Here is a 22516-nt window from a genome sequence, read left to right as displayed (position 1 = left end):
AACATAGTTTAATAGTTGGTACTGATATTTAGACTAGACTTTCAAGTTTGCCCCGTAACAACTTATCGTTTATACTTGTCGGTTGGGGACTTGCTGGTCATAGCCCAACATATCACAGTTTAATAGTTGGTACTTGTGTCTAACGTATAAAACAGTTATAAAAGTTGCGCATGTATTCTCAGCCCAAAAATATAGATAAAAAGAGAGCTATGAAAACTCACATTAAATAGCAGTTGAAGTATTCCACGCAAGAAGGAAAGTAAAGCAAGTAAGTGATCTGGATATCAACTAGTAGTAATTCTTCAAAGAGAGAATGAGAGAAATTTTTGTGTGAGTTTGAATGAGAAATGAGGGGTATTTATACTTGAAAAAATTAGGTAAAAAGAATAAAATAATTAAAAGAAAAAGAAATATTTTAATTTTTAATGGGATTTTAAAATTCAAAAGTATTAAATGTTAGGTTATGGGATAATGCACAAAATAAAATAATAAAAGTAGTTTTCCATTATAATTTTTAATTAAAAAGTAATTTATTTATTTATTTATTTATTTTATTAAAAAATCATTTATTTTAAGGATTTTTTTTAAAATAAACAAATTGATTTACTACTTTTCCAAGAATATTTGTCAATATTTTTTTTATTCATAATAACAATACTGATAATAAAGATATTAATTATTGATATCTTGTTTAAAAAGGATAATAATAATAATAATAATAATAATAATAATAATAATAATAATAATAATAATAATAATAATAATATATCTAATTAATGCGTAATTATTTACAAATAATTGTTCGTGAATCGTCGGAATTAGTCGAGGTTAAATGAAATCATATAAAGATTTTTGTTTAAATTTTGCCGGAAATTTACGGGTTGTCACATACACGTATAATAAACAACTTAAACTAACAATATCATATCGATGGTTTCGTCCCCTTTTTTACACGATTTTCACGGTGTTAAAAACGCGCAGACTGTTAGGTATATTATGTACTAACCACACCCATCACAACGCGTTTGTGATTCTGTAAATACATAGCGCTACGTGAAACATGAGTATCCAACCCGAAAGGCCCCGCAGCAACGCGCGGGCCGAATTTACTTGGTCGTGCCCTTAGATCGGTTTCAAGGTTTCCTCCCGGACAACGATGAGGGCGGGGTTATTATCGCTGCATTGGCATAGTCGAAACGGGAGATGATCGCAACGGGTGATTTAATTCCCCTCGGGTGATCCCAATCGGTGTTCAAAAAAACATTTAAATTGTTTTTAATATCATATTAGTGATACAAATATGGTGACAAATAAAACCGAAAAAAAAGCTCATTCACGCCTTGTAGTGTCAAAAAGTTAATAATACTTATTATTTCTGACACTTTATTTTCCTAACGTTATAGACTCTTTTATTATTTTTTGACGTTTTCAAGTAACGAATGACATGTAATCGTCAAATTTGATTTAAAAAGTGTAGAAAACTACAAACATAATTTTAGTGAAATTTTTTTGCAACTATTTAAAATAAATATTTTTAATGATTTTAAAAATAATTTAACAATACTATCTCACTAAAGACAATGGTTAGTTTAGGTAGTGACATGTGCGGGTCACGGGACACCGCTAATTTAAAAATTATTAGTAAAAAATACCTTATAAATTGTAGTGGACACCACTTAATTTAACTGGAGGACCCTATATCCTTTTTGAATTTATAGTTTTTTCCTTTAAAATGTATAGGACACCAGCATATATAATTATTCGGACCCAATATACTTTCCGACTTGTAGTTTTTTTAAAGTAAACATCCACTAAAATAATATTCAAATATAATTAGTATTGAAAAAAATTTCGAGACCCGACTGAATTTGCATCTTGAAATCTCCACTGACTAAAGCCAATCACGGACTCAAAATACGAGTGTTATCACCGTATTCACCCCTGAGATCGGTGATAACTGCCGAAAAAACCCAGATAAAACATGTCGGCCATACTGAGGCGGAGCTACATAAGCTGGAGTGTGGGCTCGTGACCACACTGACTAGCCCAGAACATCACTAATTATAGCCCACCTTTAACTTGTTATTTAAACTTTTATTCAAGTGACACCATTCATTTTAGCGGTCGAGGTGCCCAAAGTTTTTCTCAAGTGTATGAAGATGCACCTTATCTTAATTTTAAGCCCACCAGTCATAAGTTAAAAGGTCCATTAGTTTTTTTTTTTTTTTTTTTTTAATGAATGAAACGAAATGATATGTATTGAGTTCTGCTTTCTATTGATATTCTCAAATTAATAAAAAGATACTAAAATTAAAACACGAATTAGCTATCTGATTGTTGTCTACATTATTTAGGTCAAGAAATAATGTTACCTCAAATTTATTCATTAATTACTTATTCAAGCTTGTAATTTTTAGAGTTCAGATGATTATCTATATTATTTTTATTTATTATTTTGATCTATTTAGTTTGGCTTTATTATCTTTTGGGTTTATTATTTTGATTTTAAGCTCATGAGTCGAGAGGTGTTTTTCGACAATGAAACTTGTAAAATCATATTTACATTGTTGAATGAATAATGAATTTTTGAACGGTTATCTATAGAAAAAAAAACACTTGCTAGTGTTAAGGATTAAGCAATCATTGATAGTTTCCAACGAATGAATATGGTAGAGAACGTTTCTGTTAGGAACTAATCTTTTTTATGTTTGTAGTTAATTATAGTTCTTCAATTAAATTTTTGTGGACACTTACTTTTATATTGTTTTGTGACACTAATCATCTAAAATTATGACTCCCAAACAAACAAACTCACTTTAAGTTTCCAATACATATGTGAAACCAATAATTATAATTTTAATTTTAATTACTAATAAATTTAATTAATGCATAGTGATTATCAAAATATTCACCGTATAAGAGGAAGGAATGGAGTCATAAACCAAAAAGATTTCCATGGTCTGTCCTGCTGTCCACGTAACGGTCACACTTTTCACGTCACCGGAGATCCATCACCGGAAAAACAATATTGACCGGTCAATTCCAGTAACTGTTATTTAAGTTACTTCTTTCTCTGCAATCATTTATTATAAATCGTATAACCTAAACAATACTCAACTACTCTACTATACACATACATACATCAACTGCACCAATTTAATTTCCTTTAATGATTTTCACCAACATCTATTACTACTATTTCCATCCACTTATTTTTTTCACTTCAATATTCAAACATGTTTCTTCATCTTTTTATCTTCACTTCAATTCTATCAATCACATCATCAGTAACTGAAAATTGTAATCATGTTTGTAAACATAACAATCATGAAATCACAGTTCCTTACCCGTTTGGATTCTCAAACAGTTGTGAAATCCGTTTAAAGTGTGTAGAAACAGGGGAATTACATTTACATATAGGTGAATATTTTTACTCTGTTTTCAATATAACAGGAGATCACATACTAATAAAGGTTCCAGCTAATTGCAACCGTTTGTACGAACAAATCGGAAAGTTCAGAACGGAAAACTACGCGATGACGTCACGTAACACGTTGTTGATGGGAAACTGTAGCAAAAAGTTGAATGATTGTGTGGTGTCACCGAGTGTTATTCAGAGTCGGTTGAATCTACCAAGATGTGATGGAAGTAATACAAGTTTGAGTTGTTACTCAAATGATTATGATGATGAAATTGAGTTTATGAATTTGGATGGGTTGGAAACAGCGGGTTGTCGGGTTTTTTATTCGTCGATGATGGTTGATTTGGGCGGGAAGTTATCGGTGTCGATGAGTTTTCAGGTGGTGGAGTTGGGGTGGTGGGTGAAAGGTGAGTGTAATTGTGATCATAACGCTGTTTGTAAGAACGTGACGATTAGTGATGTGCGGGTAGGGTATCGGTGTTATTGCGTTGAAGGGTATGACGGAGATGGATTTGTGGGTGGTCATGGTTGCCAGAAAGGTTAGTTCGGTTTTTCTACCGCTTTAATTGTGGGTCACGGGTCACTAAACTAGATGAACACCAGAAAAAAAAGATTTTTTATTGTTGTAAATGGTGATTATATATTAGTAACTTTAAAGTGACACTCGTTTAAGTGTGCAACATTTTTTATCCACGTTAACGATGGCAAAAGCCTAAGAGCTGTTGTTAGAAAATGTTCAAACAAAGTTTGTCATATGAAGCGGAATGTGTCACTAAACATACCAACTGGCCAATTTTTAACTGTTCACTTTAGAGTTGGTTCAATTACAAATATATATATAAGTATAAAATTGTAATTATAACAATATCATAATATTATTGAAAGAATATAAAATAAAGTTAGAATACTGCACTATTTAGTTAACTAAATATGGAATCCATAACTTTTTGCTATTATAAAATGCTTAGTAGGGACAGTTGTTATATTGATGGTGGGTTCATGTAATCATGTTAATGGTGATGAGTTTGTATGCTACTTTGCATATAGTAAAAGAAGATTAGTAAGAATACAAGTTGCCTTTTTTGAATTGATCATTATGGATAATGGATAACGGAAGTAGACTTGAAGGGCTGAAATATAATTTTCTTGTCCACATATCTGTTGTTTTGGTAGGTTGTGGTTATGGATCAAATTACCTTGACTTTAGGTAATGCCAAATATGTGGAACGTGCTCACAATTTATTAAATATCTATCTACTCTTCAAGCATCATCCAACTGCATACACTAGCTAGTGCCTAAAGAGTAATTTACACTGACTTTGAGCAATGCCATTAGAGAATTGCAAAATCAGCAACAGATATTTATAAAGTGTTATGTTGATACTAGCATGTAACTGTTTGAAAGGTACTAGATGAAAATACACTAAATGTAAACATGAATCATTAATGGACAAAGTTTGAATCTTTGAGACAAAAAGTTGCATATCACGTTCTTTCTTGGTTATCAAGAAGTAATTAGACCACCACCAACAACAAAATCCAATCCCATAAAATTGGGATATGGGAGTAAGATGTAAACGATCATTCTTTATCTTAGAATAATGAAAGTCATTTCTCTACTCAGAGTGAAACACTTCAATAGTAGAGAAAGTCCTCCCTCTTAATGTTCTATGGATAGAGAAATTGATTTCGAATGCACCTCCAGCCAATAAGTAGGGCAAAAAAAAGTGTGAGACGCCATGAAAATGGTAGAATCAAATTTTCATGGACTCTAAACATGCATGAAGTTCAATTTAAGCATTAAGTGACACTTAAGTCGCCAATAAATCGATCTTGTTGTTGACTCGATTTGTGGTATTTGAGGATACAAGGAAGACATACGGTCAGTTAATCAACTTGTGGTTGAAGGATTGCTTCCACTCTATTGAGGCAACAACAAGCGTCGATATATTGGCGACTTGATTGCCGCTTAGAGCGTAAATTGATTTTAATACGGGCTTTAAAACTCATGAAAATTTGATTGTACCATTTTCATGGCGTCTCATTTTATTTTATTTTTTACATTTTTGGCCGGAGTAGAGAGAGGGATGTCTTTCTCTTCCGGTGGGTGGAGAACTTTTTCTCAACTCGTGGGTAGAAAAACGACTTCTTTTCTATTCTAAGGTAGAAGAAGGATTTTCTACATATCACCTCCACATACCTCGCATGTGTGGGATTGAGTATTGTTGTTGTTGTTGATTGAAGGATTGCATGTTGCTAGTTGGATAAATCTTGAAGTATGATCAAATATTAATTAGATCAGATCAAAGATGCTTTCTTTGAAAGATCAATGTATTAAATATTGCATTAGTCAAACAATGAATCATTCTTGATTTAGAATCCTCTTCACCATTGACTGTACATGCTAATATTGTTATTATAATATATGAGCTTCTAGAGTTGTGCAAGAGCTCAGAAAGTGACTGTAGAGTTGGTCTTATTTACTCTATAGTGAATGCTCTAATGAAAGGAATACATCTTACAGTATTATTTTAACAATTTAGAACTTAACATAATACTTACAGATTACAGTTTATGGTTTATTTAGTAACTGTCTAAAGGCAACTTTGTGCTAATAGTCCAAAAAATTAATCAAGTATATGTGCTCAACTTTGTGTTAAATGTTCTTGTTTCTTTCTTAATGAGTCTTCTTTATGCTGTTAAATTTGTTTCCTTTCTGATGACTTGCAACAGTATCGAGATGCAACGCTTCAAACTACATGTCTAGTGAATGTGGTGGAACTACAAGAGTATTTATTCTAATTATAGGTATTTTTCTTTCGAACATTTCAGATTTTTTTCGGTATACCTGGTTATCCGACTCGGCTTGTAAGCCGACTAATCCCAGAGCGACTACCCGCTTTAAAAGCAGTTCAAAGTCATCGCGGGTAAAACCTCACTGGCCATGAGGGGGTTAACTTTTTTAAACAATGTAGATTTGTGTTCAAGTGTTATGTACTTAACAACTTTTGTTGAATAAAATTTTTAGGGATTATAGTTGGAGCTTCATTAGTCGCTATTATCGCACTTATATGTTACTGCATCCGAAAGCAAACGAAACTAAGAAACCAAACAAGTGCAAAACGCCTGCTTTCAGAAGCTACAGGGAGCGTAAATGTACCATGTTATCCATACAAAGAAATCGAAAGAGCTACAAACGGTTTTGCAGAGAAACAAAGATTGGGCACAGGAGCGTATGGTACGGTTTATGCTGCAAAACTAAACAATCGCGATTGGGTTGCTATTAAAAAGATTAGACATATAGAATCATACGGTGTTGAACAAGTCATGAATGAAATCAAGCTTTTGTCCTCTGTTAGCCACCCGAATCTTGTTCGTCTTTTAGGGTTTTGTATCGAAAAAGGCGAGCAAATTCTCGTGTATGAATTCATGCCAAACGGAACTCTTTCTCAACATCTACAAAGAGAAAGAGGGAAGGGTCTTTCTTGGGCAACAAGATTAACAATTGCAACCGAAACTGCTCAAGCGATTGCTTATCTTCATTCGGTTATGATCTATCATAGAGATGTTAAGTCAAGTAATATACTTTTGGATCACAATTATCGGTCAAAAGTTGCCGATTTTGGTCTTTCTAGGCTCGGGGTGCTCGATGAGTCACACGTCTCGACAGCACCTCAAGGTACACCTGGCTATGTTGACCCACAATATCATCAAAACTTCCATCTTTCTGATAAAAGTGATGTGTATAGCTTCGGGGTGGTTCTTGTTGAGATAATGACCGCTTTAAAGGTGGTTGACTTGTCGAGGCGTAATAGTGAAGTCAACTTGGCCGCACTAGCTGTTGAAAGAATTGGAAAAGGTCGAGTGGAAGAACTGGTTGACCCGATGTTGGAGCCGAATAGAGACGCGTGGACACTTTCGTCAATTCATAAAGTTGCTGAGCTGGCGTTCAGATGCTTGGCTTATCATGGGGACATGAGGCCTTCAATGAAGGAAGTTGCAGATGAGTTGGATCAGATTAGACTCGGTGACCGAAATGATGATAATGTAAGTAAGGCATCGTTTTCGGTTGTGTCGAATTCTTCGTCACGTAGTGAGAAAAAAGCAAGCCGGAGACTTGTTCCATATGCGTTGACCAATTGTTTGACTACTAAAAAAGATAAGGATGACTCCCCTGTTTCTGTGGAAGATCAATGGTCAAGTGTGACGAGCTCTCCTTCAACGAACAGTTTGTTAGGAAAAAATGTTCGTTAAACCCAAATATTTTGAATTGTAATTAGCCAGTTTATGAATTACGACTTTAAAAAGAGTAATTTATTTTTGTTTTGCCTCCAACTACTAGATAACTTAAGTTTAAGTTCAAAATCAGCAAGTCTCGGGTGTCAACCGTAAGAACGGTGGTTGCATAGCATGGTCGAAGACAGGACCTTGTGCCAGACCGAAAAACAATGATCGTCCCAAATAATTATTTGTTGTATCAAAACATTATATAAAACAAGGTTTTAGATTGCATACGTGCTATATTCTCCTTATAATTTTTTTTTAAAATCTCTTGGACACCATATATTTTCAACTTTGTAGTTTTTTTAGAGTAAATTACCACTAAAATATCATTCAAATATTAATCCTGAAATCGCCACTAAAATATCATTCAAATATTAATCCTGAAATCGCCACTTGGTTTCGACCCAAACCCATTTGATCTTTAACCAAACCCTGACCCGTTTGACGTAGTACATATAAAAAGGGAAGATGATTACCTACTAAGAAATCAAACGTTTCAGGTATTCATAAAAATCTTCATCATAGCTTCATGATAAGCAACCTCCTCTTTATCTTCTTGATTAATTCGAGTGTCCTTATTATCATCATCAAAGAAAGACGTAAAATTGTCGTTAGGAAGATCATCTCTCTCTATTAAAATCATAGTTATCCCCTTCATAATATAACCACCTGAAACTGACACCTCCCGGGCATGATACGAAGTAATCCTATGAGGTTTATTACAAATATAAAGCCTGTCTTCAATTTCAGTTTTCTCTGAAACTATATTCTTCAGTTGTGAAATCTTTCCTCCACCATCAACAGAAACCGACCCCTCTTTATCAAAATCCGTGAGACAAACATATTCCAACAACGGAAAGTTTTTAGCCAAATTACCCAACAACACCAACCAATCAGTCGCAAGCAACAATATCTTCAATGAAATTTCATATCTATTCGGTCTGATTACCACATTTGGCATGCTACCTCGATTAACCGTATTAGTATTAGTATTGTAAACTGAATTCGGTGAGAAAAATACAAACGAATCCAATGTGTTGTTACTGAATTTAATCTTCCACTTAAACAAACAACCATAAGTTCTAGCCACGTGTTTAGAAAGTTTAGGAAGTTGGATACATAAAGATTTGACTTTTGTAAACTTCTTCAAGAAATAGAATTTGCTGCTATCATTTAATTTGTTATTATTATCATCATGTAAGGAAACACTAACATTGTTGGCTTTTTTAACCATGTAAGAGAAACGTTTAGAAACCAAACGCAAAACGCATAATGTTTTCAAATCGACAATTCTGTTTATTATTTTGACAACAATATCATATGGTAAACGAATGAAGTGATCTTCAGCCTGTTGCTGTTGCGCACGACGAGCAGCAGCAGCTGCTGCAGCACGACGTCTACGACGACGGGCAGCACGACCAGCATTGGCTATCGGCCGTTGCTCAACTTGAGCACCGGCAACGGCAAGTGACTCATCTGAAACTTCAGCTTTAGCAAATTCGATATGAGCAGCGAGTAACATCATGGTCATTACACCAAATTCAGGGTTTTGGGATTTGCGTTTGGCTTCAGCAACGTAAGTTTGGAGAGGTATTAAATAGGGTGATGTACAAGTTTCTTTAAGGTGGATTAATCGAGCTTCCGTGGTGTAGAAATCTCGTCTCTCACACCTGATTGGGTTTATATGATATTTTTGGTGGAATAGATTTATATTTATATAAACCAACGATCGGAACAGAACATATTTCTCAATTTCTTTGCGTGCAAAACAAAAAACGTTAGAGGGCATCAAAATTAGGGTTTGCAGATTGGCCTATTTTATAGGCCTCCGTCAGTCCATTACTTGTGTGAACCAGCCCAGTTTTTATTTTATATTTCTTTTTTGGAAAATAGAAGATAAATATAAGAAATATGTGAATCTTTACTTCTTTAGTCAATAGATAGAACTAGTTGGGTGCCCAAAGTAAAATGGGTAAAAAACCAAAGGTAAATAATACTGTAATAATAAAAGGAAAAAAAAATCTTTTAAATATATAGGATAGAGTATTTTATATATCATATACAAGCGGAACTAAGATTTTTTTTTTCACCGGAGATAAAAAAAATCTAAAAATCATAGCAATATTTTTTAACAAAATATGGAGGTTTTTAGGCAAAAAAAAAATGAAGTTTTTGGGCAAAAAAAAAAGTGAGGTTTTTAGGCAAATTATGAAAGGTTTCGGAAAAAAAGTTGAAGATTTTTGGGCAAAATTTAAAGATTTTATGGCAAAAATTGAAGAATTTTGGACAAAATTTTGAAGGTTTTGGGTCAAAATATGTAGATTTTGTGGTAACAAAATTCACTGGGGGCAAAGTCGAAAAACCCAAAATTTTTACACTAAAAAAAAAAAGGGGATTATCACCAAAATGCCCAAATATTTTTTATCCCTTGCACCAGAGCCCAAAAATTTTTTTTGACAAAACGCCCTCGCAAGGCGCAAGGTACCTTGCGTACACACAGGCGCAAGTACGCAAGCTTCCTTGCGTCCTTGCGCCTTTATCTTATCAGGATAGGATTTTCAGGATAAGATTTCATTAGATTTTCTAGATTTTCATGGATAGAATTTCGATCCTATATAAAGAATGTCCCTGGAACTTGTAATTTATCATTTCCTAACAACTCATTCCAAAAGAATTTCAGTGATTATTGGCTACACAAGGTACATTTTCAAGCATTTTTTTTCACTACCTTAGTATTTATGAATTGTGTTAATGAAGATAAATTTGTTGTTCATATATGTTGTGGGGGTTCTTTTGAGTATATTAACAACATTCCCATGTATTTACCCCTAGATTGTTTTAGAATTCGGCTAAAACTACCTGTTGCACCTGTAAAACCAATGAATCAAAGAATATTATTAAAAAATGTTCTTAAAAAAATATAAATGCCACCCAATTCACCTGTTTCAATGAGATACATTTATAATAACCATGTTTTTGATATTACGGATGATTATGAAGACTTTCAAGAGTTCTTACAATATGCAATTGTAAATGCTCCGATTGATATTTATGTTGTTGAGAAAGTACGAATGAATCTACCACAACGAAACCCAGAAACACACGTACCACAACGAAACCAAGAAACACACCAACCACAACGAAACCCAGAAACACTCCAACCACAACCAAACCCAGAAACACACTCAACACAAGTCACTGAACCAAACCTTCATAATTTAGAAGTGGGAGAGCCTGAAATGCCATCTCCAAACACTGAAGAGTTTGATATGTTTAACTATGGTGTTGAAAACGTATGTAAAATTAAAGAAGGAGACCACCCGTTTGAGATATCTGTTGTCGCATCTAGTGATTCAGATGGAGAAAAAGACGGAGACGAAGACGAAGAAGATCAATATGAAGAAGAAAAGCAAGATTTATTCTGGAATATGCCACCTCTATTGAGTCAGTAAGAGCAAGAGCCTGAATTTACGACACAAACACCAACCACATATAGGGTATCCGATTTAATTAAAGTTCGTCAAACTTTTTTGAACAAGGCCGAGTTCATAAACACTCTATTTACAAAATGTCTTGAAGAAAACTTCCAAATTAAACCTGTAAAGACGGACAAATCTCGATACACCGCTAATTGTGTGTTGCCAAACTGTGAATGGAAAATTAGTGCTTACAAAATACGGAACACTGAAAACTTTATGGTAAAGAAATTGCATGACGTACACACATGCTCACGTACACTAATTATAGAAAACAATAAACATGCTACCAAAAAGGTGTTGGGTAGTATGCTTGTGGATTCTTTCAAGTCTGCAAACCGGGAATACAAAGCAAATGATATACGTGCGGATATAGGACAACGGTTCGGTGTCAGCATATCTTACAATCAAGCAAGGAGGGCCAAATGTCATACATTACAGATGCTTCGTGGCAGTGCTGAAGACTCGTTCCGAATGCTTCCCCTATACCTATATAACATTAGGATCCACAACCCGGGAAGCGTAAGTAATTTGGTCACCGACAAAGAAGATAGATGTTTGATGTGTTACTATTCCCTTGGCGTAGTTGTAAGTATCGATAATCTCTCTCATTTTTAACTTATAATTGACCTTATTATAATTGAACACTTTTGACCTGCTATAATCTATGTAGGTTCGATCATTTGTTCAACATTGTCGCCCGGTAATCATCGTCGATGGTGCGCATTTGAAGGCAGGGTACTCGGGGACAAATTTAGTTGCCGTTGCGATGGATGGCAATAATGGAATTCTGCCATTGGCCTATAGAATTGGTGGCGGCGAGACAAACGAGGTTTGGTCATGGTTCTTAGGCAATCAAAGAGATCATTTAATGAGTTGTGGTATGAGTGATTGTATTTCAGAGCTTACTTTTATTTCTGATCGTGCTGCTTCAATAGCACATGGTGTTTCAACTGTGTTTCCTGAAGCCTTTCACTGTTTTTGCGCACTTCATTTGTTTGGAAGCATCAAGACTAAATCTAACAAATTCAAATATTTTGAATGGCATTATTGGAAAATGGTGAAAGCTTACCGTGGGTCGTATTTTGAAGATCATCTTAGTGTATTTCGAAGAAGATTGAGAGCGTCTTACAATTATTTAGAACAAGTTGGTTTCCACAAATGGTCCAGAAGTAGAGCTGAACATGTTAGGTATTCATACCTTACTAGCAACAGTGTAGAGTCTGTTAACGCACTATCCAAACATGCTCGAAAACTACCTGTTTGCATGTTGTTTGAGTTTTTTCGCGCTTCAGTACAAGATTAGTATTTCAAACATCGCAACCAGTTGGTTAGTCTTACTTCAACGGTTACCCCATATGCTGAACGTAAACTAGGCAAGAGGACGAGAAAATCTAGAAGATGGCAAGCAATTCCATCGACAAACAATCTAATAGAAGTGCGAGATGGCAGAAAAAATGGAATGGTTAATCTCGACGATAAAGTATGTTCATGTGGGCAATGGCAGTTATCGGGGATACCTTGCGGTCATGTTATTGCAGCAGCACGACTTTTCGGAGTGAAGGATGTTACTCAATTTGTATCACACTCGTTCAAAACTCAAACTTATATAAATACGTATTTGGAACACATCCTTCCTTTGCCCCATCGGTCAGAATGGTCGTATCCGTCGCCCGGCGTTTTACAAATTGTAAACCCTCCCATTAAGGAGAAAAGAGCCCTTGGACGCCCTAAAAGTACAAAACGTATTCCGTCGAAGGGTGAAGATACTGAAAAAACCGTAAGAACTTGCACTCGTTGCAAAGAACCAGGTCATGGTAGGGATACGTGCACAGCTTCTTATGACCGAACAGGTGAATCAACTTCTAAAAGGGTAGTAAAAACATCGGCCAAACCCCACAATCACCATGACCACCAGTCTGCATTGGCACAACGGGACCAGGTTCAATCATCAACTCCACACTCTCTTTATTTTCATAGTATCCGACAATTTGGGAGTCTTGCGTCTTGTTAAAATAGTCAATCGCCTTCAAGTACACTGGCAAGTTGTCACCCAAAATCTTGAAAACTGCGTCAAGTTTTTGTGAACTCACACATCCGGGTAAACTGTCGTACACAAAAACCTTCATTTCTTCTAACTTCAACTGAAGCAGCAGGAAATGTTCTTCGTCATAAAAATGTACTGGGATCAAGACCTGTAACAGACAGACAGAAAGGTTAAAACAAAACAACAGACGCAAGGACGCAAGATAAACCTTGCGAACACCCAAAACATACGCAAGGACGCAAGGTTAACCTTACGACAACTGGACGCAAAGTCGCAAGATAAACCATGCGTAGCCAAAACACACGCAAGACGCAAGGTTGACCTTGCGGCAAAGTTGACACGCAAGGACGCAAGGGAGAACTTGCGTCCAGTAACCAAGACGCAAGGTCGCAAAAATGTCCTTGCGTCTGCTCCAGAACAACAAATGCTGTACAAATAGCTCAACACTGCTGTACAAAAATGTTTACCTGATCACAGTCAGCCCAAGATGGATATAGGTCAACACTGCCGTCTCCAAGTCCAATTAAGTACATGTAATTTGGAGGATTATGGCCAATAATTCCCTCTCCCTCTGTTGTAGATTCCTCCTGTGTGCCCACCTCCTTCTGAGTATTGTCAAAATAAGTGTTGAACCTCTCAAACATGTTCAGAGTATTGTCAAAATAAGTGTTGAACCTCTCAAACATGTTCAGGAATCCCAGTGGCATAATAGTCCATCTAGAACTAGCTTTAAGCACCTCAGCTGGAAACTCAGGAGTGGCATAAACTTGACTGGCTCGGGGGAGAAATCTCTGACGATATCTCAACAGAAATGTAGCCCAGCCGTCAATGTGCTATAAATATAACAAGTTAACATATACAGTGTAACCTTAGTATAAAATAAATTGTATAAAATTATATAAAATTAACAAAAGAATAACAAAATAACAAACTTACAAACTTACCAAGTTATCCAAATAACCAGAATGCCCTAATGCCAGTAATCGAAGCCAAAAGTCTTGATTTATAAAAATGAATTGCTCATTTTGAAAGATGAACATGCAACGCGTCTCTTGCTTGCTCTCAATCATTGTCTTTGGATCTTTTGTTGGGCCTGCATGCTTTCTACCATCTCTTCGGGCATTAGGTGGCGGTGGTTGGAGAGTTCCTTGATCATTTATAAACCTGTCAATCATCCCCCAAATTTCTTCCTCAGTAGCCCACTCTTGTTCCTTTCTTTTTCTCTTAGTCACTTTAACAGGCTGCTTATCAACACTCACCTACAAAAATTATGGGAAACAAGGTTAATAAATTCAAACAGACGCAAGGACGCAAACATAATCTTGCGTGTGTGGAATAAACCACACGCAAGGACGCAAGAACACACTTGCGCCTAAAAGATAGCAGACGCAAGGACGCAAATGATTGTTTGCGTCAACCAAACTCACCTCTGCTGCTGCATATGTGTCCATGGGTACCACATCCTCATTAATTTGTTGTTGACCTTGATCTTCTTCAGTCCCTAACTTTACAGCATTCATGCTTTCCACTTTCTCAACCACATCTTTTGACAGCTGAGTAAAACACAAATGCTAACTTAGTAAACATCCATACGCAAGGACGCAAACTCAACCTTGCGACAAGCCCACGCAAGGACGCAAGTACAACCTTGCGTGCCTAGAATCCAGGACGCAAGAACACCATTGCGACACGCAAGGACGCAAGGCATGTCTTGCGTCCGAGACAGTAACAGAAAACAACATTAAATAGCCATTGTTTATTGCAATAATTTAACATACAACTTTTTTAATTTGCTGAGCTGTACCTTCTCAATGGGTTTTCTGTACCCAGGTGTTGTGAATGGGGACCTTAATACACCAGTTGGCTTTCTTTCTCTGATTCCACGTCGAATGTGCATTGGAGAAGGCCTTTCAGTCTCATTATCAGACAAAGATCGATTGAAACACATATCATCATCCTAAACACAATAAATAACATAAGTAATAAATAAATCATTAAATCAATTCAATTAATACCAATCAATTCAATGTACCTGATATTGTTGTTGTTGTTGTTGCGATAAAAGTACTTCGTGTTGCATAACAAGTTTTTTACAATCAGTTAACTCTTTCTCTTGTTTGTCCATCCGCTTTGTCAACAACTCTAACATACGATGTAAATTATGTACATCGTTAAGGCCCTCTGTATGAACATCTTCTGTTGAATGCTTGTGGTGTGTCTGCTCAGACCCATCAACAACTAGATCATCTGTATCAACTTCATCATTCTGGACCTCAACCTCGATCTCATCTTCTGGTACCTTTCCTCCTCTAAAGTACACGTCACTTTAAATCCACCATTGACAACTCTGCTCTGTTTCAGTTGGCTGCAGACCACGAAAATGTCTCTTTTTCTTGGGACACTCATCCTACAATTAATTATTTAATTATCAAATAAGAATATTAGCAGAAACCAATACGCAAAGATGCAAAGAAAAGCTTGCGTCCGTGTACGCAAGGTCGCAAACAACTCTTGCGTCAATGAACAAAACCACACGCAAGGACGCAAGGTCCACCTTGCGTCTACCAAAAAACACACGCAAGGACGCAAGGCATACCTTGCGCCCATACCAAAACCTGCCTGTTAACAGAAAACAGATAAACTATGCAACAATTTAGGATAGGCTAACATTTTAAAAATGTAACTAACCTGAATATGTAGGAGTTTAAGGTATTCAGACATTCTAAATGACTCGGCATATGAACGCTTCCAAAAAAGAGCCCTCGGTACTCCATTCTTGTCAGTCTTTTTTGCAAACGGTTTAATGGTACGACGGTAAGACTCGAGAATCCAAATCTACAAATAAAAAAACAATTAATTTAATTTATGTTACAATCTTAAATATTAACATTAAATAACAAATATTCAACCATTTACCTTGAAAGCCCACATAAATCCCGCCAAAGTGTACGCCTTTTCACTCTCTAATTGGCTTTCACGAATACCAAAGCCTTCACTAACCGCTTCGTAAGTTGGCTCCCAAATACGAGACCCCAATGGGTACTGATTAACACGCGATAACTCTTCGACAAGCCATAAAAACTTTTTATTCACAACATGGATCCCTTGTTTACCCATAAAACCTCTCTCTATAATCAAGATAATTGCTAATCGCACCACATCATCGTCACTAATACGGTTGTGATCAGATTTTAGAAGCATCTTTTCAACATCACTAATCAAAACATTTTGAGAATCTTTAAAACCCTTAAATAAACGTCATCTAATAGGTACGGTCTGAACATCATAATTATTCGGGATGTAATGTGCCATGTCCGTCCGGCTACTAAACAAAAAACCCGTCACAAGACAAAATTCACAGCGACCAAATCTAATCGAAAAATTGTTCTGAAAATGAAACCATATATCCTCATGCTCATCGGGGTACTTAACATTATCCAGTCTTTCTGGCCGCACACTCTTCCGTTGAAGCATGCAATGTACAAGCCCGGGATCATTACCAAAGTATTCTAGATCTAACCATGGACCAAAACACGTTTCTTTAAACTTTTTAATTCGATTCTCAGTCATGACCTTCTTCACATCCCCTATAACGCTCAACTTATTCTTCATCATTAACTTTCCTTCCACAAATCCCTGCATAAGTAACAAATCAGCAGAAAGTACAAGGACGCAAGATAAAAATTGCATCTGTTTAATTGACCAACGCAAGGACGCAAAGACAAGTTTCTGGTCACACGCAAGGACGCAAATTTAACCTTGCGTCCACTAAATATGCGTACGCAAGCACGCAAACTAGGCCTTGCGTCTGATTAATTTCCATAATTTTACGAGCAGTTTATGTATGTTTCACTCGACCATATAACCCAAAATACAGTTGCATGTCATAAAACAACGGTTGTACTTCATTAAACACAAATACACCTCGAAGAGACATTTCATCGAGCAGTTGGTGTGCACAGTTTATACAATTCGCATTGTACCCAAAATAAACCGATAAAACACATATAAATAACAAAGTAATCACTAACCTGGGTGCTCGCCATCGTTTCAAGGTTGATTCCTTGATTATTAGCTTGATTACCTCGTGAAAACCCGATTTATTTTGCGTGAAAACCCTAATACTTCGTGTAAACACTTGTAGGCTAGTATAAGAGGTCACGGTGGTGGCAAGAGGGGTTAGGTGGTGGTGGAGATGATGAAGGAGGAGAATCTGGTAGTAGTAATGGAAGCGATGAAGAGGGTTTGCGTTTGTGCTTGCGTTTTTGCGAATCGCTTGTGTTACTGTTTATTTGCGTGTTTGCGAAGTCGGATGAAAGTGTGGAGTGACGGGTTTAAACATGTCATTTAACCATGATTTTTTTAGAAACATACGCAAAGACGCAAGGACGCAAGGTCGCAAGGCACCTTGCGCCTTGCGAGGGCATTTTGTCAATTTTTTTTTTTTTGGGCTCTGGTGCAAAGGTTAAAAAATATTTGGGCATTTTGGTGATAATCCCAAAAAAAAATTCACTGGTGGCGGGCCCCCCTTTGCCCCCAAGTAGTTTCGCCACTGATCATATATATACCATGTACGTTATTTTTAGTTATTACACTTCGGGTGTTTCGCAGCAAGCGTCGATTTATTGGCGGCTTGACTACCGTTGAGCCTAAATTGAACTTTAAGTCAACAGCAAGCGTCGATTTATTGGCGACTTGACTACCGCTCACAAGGAGTCGTGACACCAAACTTGGTGTCTAATTTCAGTGTCTTTCAAGACACTGAAATTTAACACTAAAGCCAAAACAGTGAAAATCGTTCAGTGTCTAATTTCAACAGATATATTTCAAAAATTCAAACATCAACCAACATCGCCCGCCCGACGGTGAGGCCCAACGGTGGGTTTTAAGGGCAAGAAGACGTCCGGACGAAGTCGCGGTGCCACCGTCCCCCGCGTCGGATGGTGATAACGGCGAAAAAATCGTACGACTCCCTGTGCTCTTAGAGCCTAAATTGAATTTCATGTATGTTTAAAACCCATGAAAGTTTAATTTGTCACTTTCCATATCTAGTCCACGCCTCATATAGAGTTTCATTTGGTTTCTGTGTGAACGTAACAATTTCTGCTTGAAGTCTTACGGCTTTAGATGCAGGAAAGAATTGTTTAAGAAATTTGTCAACTAAAACATCCCATGTATCAATCGCCCCTTCAGGTAACGATTCCAACCAATCTTTGGCTTCTCCCTTTAAAGTCCAGGGAAATAACATGAGATATATCTGTTCATCCTCCACTTCTCGGATTTTAAATAGTGTGCAGATCCTATTAAAGGTACGTAGATGTTCATTTGGATCTTCCTTCGGCGCACCACTAAATTGGCATTGATTAGTCACCATGTGTAGAATTTGTCCTTTGATTTCATAATCTGGCGCGTTAATGTCTGGATGAGTAATTGCGTGACCTTGGCCAGTGCGTTTAGCTCTCATTCGGTCTTCCATACTTAAAGGTTCCAGATTCTCCATAATTGAATTTGTTGAATCGGTATCACTAGATGATTCTGATTTAATGGTTCGTTCCTCAACAATCTCTGTTTGAATGATTGGTGGCTCCGGAGGAAAGTTTAATGGTTCAGGATCTACGAACCGTTCCTGAATATTTTTCGGATTCTCAATTGTGAGGTCGGGTTCAAAAAATGGATTATCGGAAATTTGAACTGAAGTATTTGGTCGACTGGATGACGATTCTAAAGAAAAATCAACGGCGGTTATATTTGCTAAATGTCTTGATCTAGTTACAGGTGGTGAACGTACAAAAGGTGATGAACGTCTTGCTCGGTGCATTCACTGAATATCCTATTAGTTTTAAAAAGGAAAAAAAAAAATTATAATAAGTTATCCAATTAATAGACTTTTCTGATTTTGCCCACGTTTCGAATAGCCAAAAGATGCAGCAGAGGGGCAGGATTCGTTTGGTCTCAATATAATTGAGGACTGTTTGGCTCCAATAACCCGGTCCACGTACAAATCCAACTATTACTACGAACCAGAAAATTTTGATGTCTATTAATTTAACCACTTAAAATAAATTTTCGTAATTTTAAGAAATTTAGATAAGAAGTAGAAAAAATTCTAAGTCCTAAAAACTAGGATGGCGAGAAATAAGAGAGAAAAAGAGTTCGTCGAAAAAGGTCGAAAAACGAAAAATGGTTGAAAAATAAAAGGTGACGGAAAAATAAAAGAAACTTATCAAAACTTAAAAATACTTAACTAACCTAACCTTATTACTACAACTAACTTAAAATTATAATCGTAAATTGAAATTACTAATTGGAATGATAATTGATACATAGTAAAAGGTCTAAAAATATTAAAGCTTACAGGAAAAACTAAATCCCAAATGGAAATAACTTAAAAAGAAACTAAAACTTAAAAAAGCGTCGCAAAATTCTAAAGCACCTAAATCTTAGTCTAAAGAAAAAGCACTTAAGGAATTCTACGGCAAAGCCTAAAAATCTAGGAGTAAAAATGACTATAGCAAAAACTAAGTTTAAAATTAAATATGAGCTAAAAATACAAAAGTTATGCTACAACGATTAAAAAGGGACAAAATATAAAAATATATAAAAAGTTGTAAAAAGTACAATTTTTATAAAAATATTATTTTTATATTATTTATTTAATAAAACTAATAATTTTACAATTTAATAAAACTTATTAATACTAAATACATAAATTAAATAAAAAGTAAAAGTTAAAGTAAAATTAATTATAATAATAATAATAATTAGGGTTTAATAATAATTAATTAATAATTACCGTAATTAATGCTGAATTAGGGCTTCTGTCGGCGTGTCAGGTACCCTCCGCGAGTCGCGGTAATTAATGAAGAAAACCCCGCGAGTCGCGGGGTTCAGAAATTCAATTCTGGCATAGTTTGAATCGACGCGTTTTTTCTTTATTTATTTATTTTTTTTTTTCTGTTTTCTGTTTTTTTTCTATAAATAAAAGATAGTTAATAAAACTTATATTTTTATAAACTAAAATAGAAATAAAGAAACTTATAAAACTTAAATATTTAACAAAATCTTAAAAATACTTATATTTTTGTTTTTCTTTTTATATTTTTGAATAATTAAAACGTATTTTTACAAAAACGAATTTTTAATAAAAGTAAACTAAAAATCTTTTTTTTTTATATTAGCGTTGCGCTTCCGGCGTTTAAGAGATTTCCCCGGCAGCGGCGCCAAAAATACTTGATGTTATGCGAGGTGTATATAAAATAGTTATTAATTTTAGCAGAAAACACTATTAAATACGATACAATTTTACACAAGATATTTATTTATTTATAGAATGGATATACTTAAACCTTGCTACAACACTTATAGGCAGTGTACCTAATCGTACAGTAGTGTAGTTTTTAGTAAGTCCGGTTCGTTCCACAGGGAAATCTTTAAACAAAGCTCAACGCTATATTAGTTTACTTTTATAAAAATACAAACATATATATAAGTAATATTATTATTATAAAGGGGGTTTTTACCGTTTAATGACCGGTTTGTCGATTTTAAGACTTTAGTCGCAGTTAAAACCTAATGTAAAATATAAAATAAATACAAGACTTAAATTAAAGCGTAAAGTAAATAACGATAATGAAATTGCGAATAATAAAAGTGCGATAAAATAAACTTGCGATAATTAAAAAGTACGATAATTAAAAGTGCGATTAAATAACAATAAATAAAAGTGCGATAATTAGAAGTGCAATTAAATATAAAATAAAGGAAATTAAATATGAAATAAAAGAATTATGCTTATTTAAACTTCCGTAATCATAATGTTTGACGTGTTGATTTTAGTTTTATGCCCATGGGTTAATTGTCCTTTGTCCTGGATTATTTAATATGTATGTCTGGTTTTTGTCCATAACAGTCCATCAGTCATAAATATAAAGTGCGAGTGTTCTCATCAAATTATTCTTATACCCGAAGTTAAATATTCCAACTAATTGGGGATTCGAATTGTAACAAGGTTTTAATACTTTGTTTAATGAATACACCAGGTTATCGACTGCGTGTAAACCAAGGTTTTACTACTTTGTTAACAATTACACCAATTACCCTTGAATGTAATTTCACCCCTGTTTTAATTATTCTAGTGGCTATTAATCCATTCTCGTGTCCGGTTAAATGAACGATTATTCGTACATATAAATACCCTGCCCATCGTGTCCGATCGAGTGTATATGGTAATTTATAGGGCCGCCCAATTGTAAATCTTTATATTAACATTAACAAACTTTCATTTAGTTAAACAAATATAAAGCCCATTAATAGCCCATAGTCTAATTTCCACAAGTGTCATTTTTTTGTCCAAACCCCAATTATGGTACAAAGCCCAATTACCCAATTTTAGTAATTAGCCCAACATCATGATTACTTCGTTTTAAATAAGCATAATAATAACTTAGCTACGAGACATTAATATAAAAAGGTTGAACATAACTTACAATGATTAAAAATAGCGTAGCGTTACACGGACAGAATTTCGACTTACACCCTTACAACATTCGCTAACATATCCTTATTATTAGAATTAAAATTAAAATTAAAATATAAATTATATATATATATATATATATCGTTTACGTATGATAAGAGAAGAAAAAGATTGTATTTTTTGTGGTTTTTTCGATCAGAATTCGTTTGCTTTTATAGGAAGTTTCTGAAATTGGGGCTCCGCGACTCGCGGCCCTTTTGGCCTTCAAACTCCGCGAGTCGCGGAGATTGAAATTACAGCTCACATCTTTTGGAGTCTTTCTTGCCGACGAATTTTATATATAAATATAAAATATAAATAATTAATATAATTATTTATATATTATATTATATTCTTGTGCATAGTAGACTTGTAATTTTTAGTCCGTTGCGTCGAGCGTTGAGAGTTGACTCTGGTCCCGGTTCCGGATTTTCGAACGTCCTTGCGTACAATTTTATATTTTGTATTTTGCGTTTTGAATCTTGTACTCTTGTAATTTCGAGACGTTTCTTATCAATAATTGGAACCTCTTTGATTGTCTTTTGTTCTTTTGAGCTTTTTGGTCGTTTGCGTCTTCAATTCGTCGAATCTGTCTTTTGTCTTCACCTTTTATTATTTAAACGAATATCACTTGTAAATAGAACAATTGCAACTAAAAGCTTGTCTTTCTTGAGGAATAATGTTATGAAATATATGTTCGTTTTTAGCATTATCAAATATTCCCACACTTGAGCGTTGCTTGTCCTCAAGCAATATCGTCTTGAAATACTAGA

The 22516-nt window shown here is 35.2% G+C and overlaps 1 protein-coding gene across 1 annotated transcript; it reads left to right on the top strand.

Moving 5' to 3' along the window:
* The first annotated feature begins 2952 nt into the window (after window positions 1–2952).
* On the top strand, window positions 2953–7756 carry LOC139863060 (wall-associated receptor kinase-like 14). The gene is made up of 3 exons (XM_071851705.1): window positions 2953–3960; window positions 6155–6229; window positions 6450–7756. Exons 1-3 carry the CDS (start codon window positions 3237–3239, stop codon window positions 7673–7675), a joined length of 2025 nt encoding a protein of 674 aa, XP_071707806.1. The 5' UTR covers window positions 2953–3236; the 3' UTR covers window positions 7676–7756.
* Window positions 7757–22516: the final 14760 nt, after the last annotated feature.

Source organism: Rutidosis leptorrhynchoides, chromosome 8 (genome assembly GCF_046630445.1).
Source record: "Rutidosis leptorrhynchoides isolate AG116_Rl617_1_P2 chromosome 8, CSIRO_AGI_Rlap_v1, whole genome shotgun sequence".
NCBI lineage: Eukaryota > Viridiplantae > Streptophyta > Magnoliopsida > Asterales > Asteraceae > Rutidosis > Rutidosis leptorrhynchoides.
Note: the sequence above shows the minus strand (reverse complement) of the source record. Positions and strands in the feature narration are given on the sequence as shown.

Excerpts from the sequence above, each read along its gene's own strand:
- LOC139863060 (XM_071851705.1), top strand. The coding sequence starts at position 3,237 with ATGTTTCTTCATCTTTTTATCTTCACTTCAATTCTATCAATCACATCA. Across the intron at positions 3,961-6,154 it reads TGGTCATGGTTGCCAGAAAG|TATCGAGATGCAACGCTTCA; the intron begins GTTAGTTCGGTT and ends GACTTGCAACAG. Across the intron at positions 6,230-6,449 it reads AGTATTTATTCTAATTATAG|GGATTATAGTTGGAGCTTCA; the intron begins GTATTTTTCTTT and ends TAAAATTTTTAG.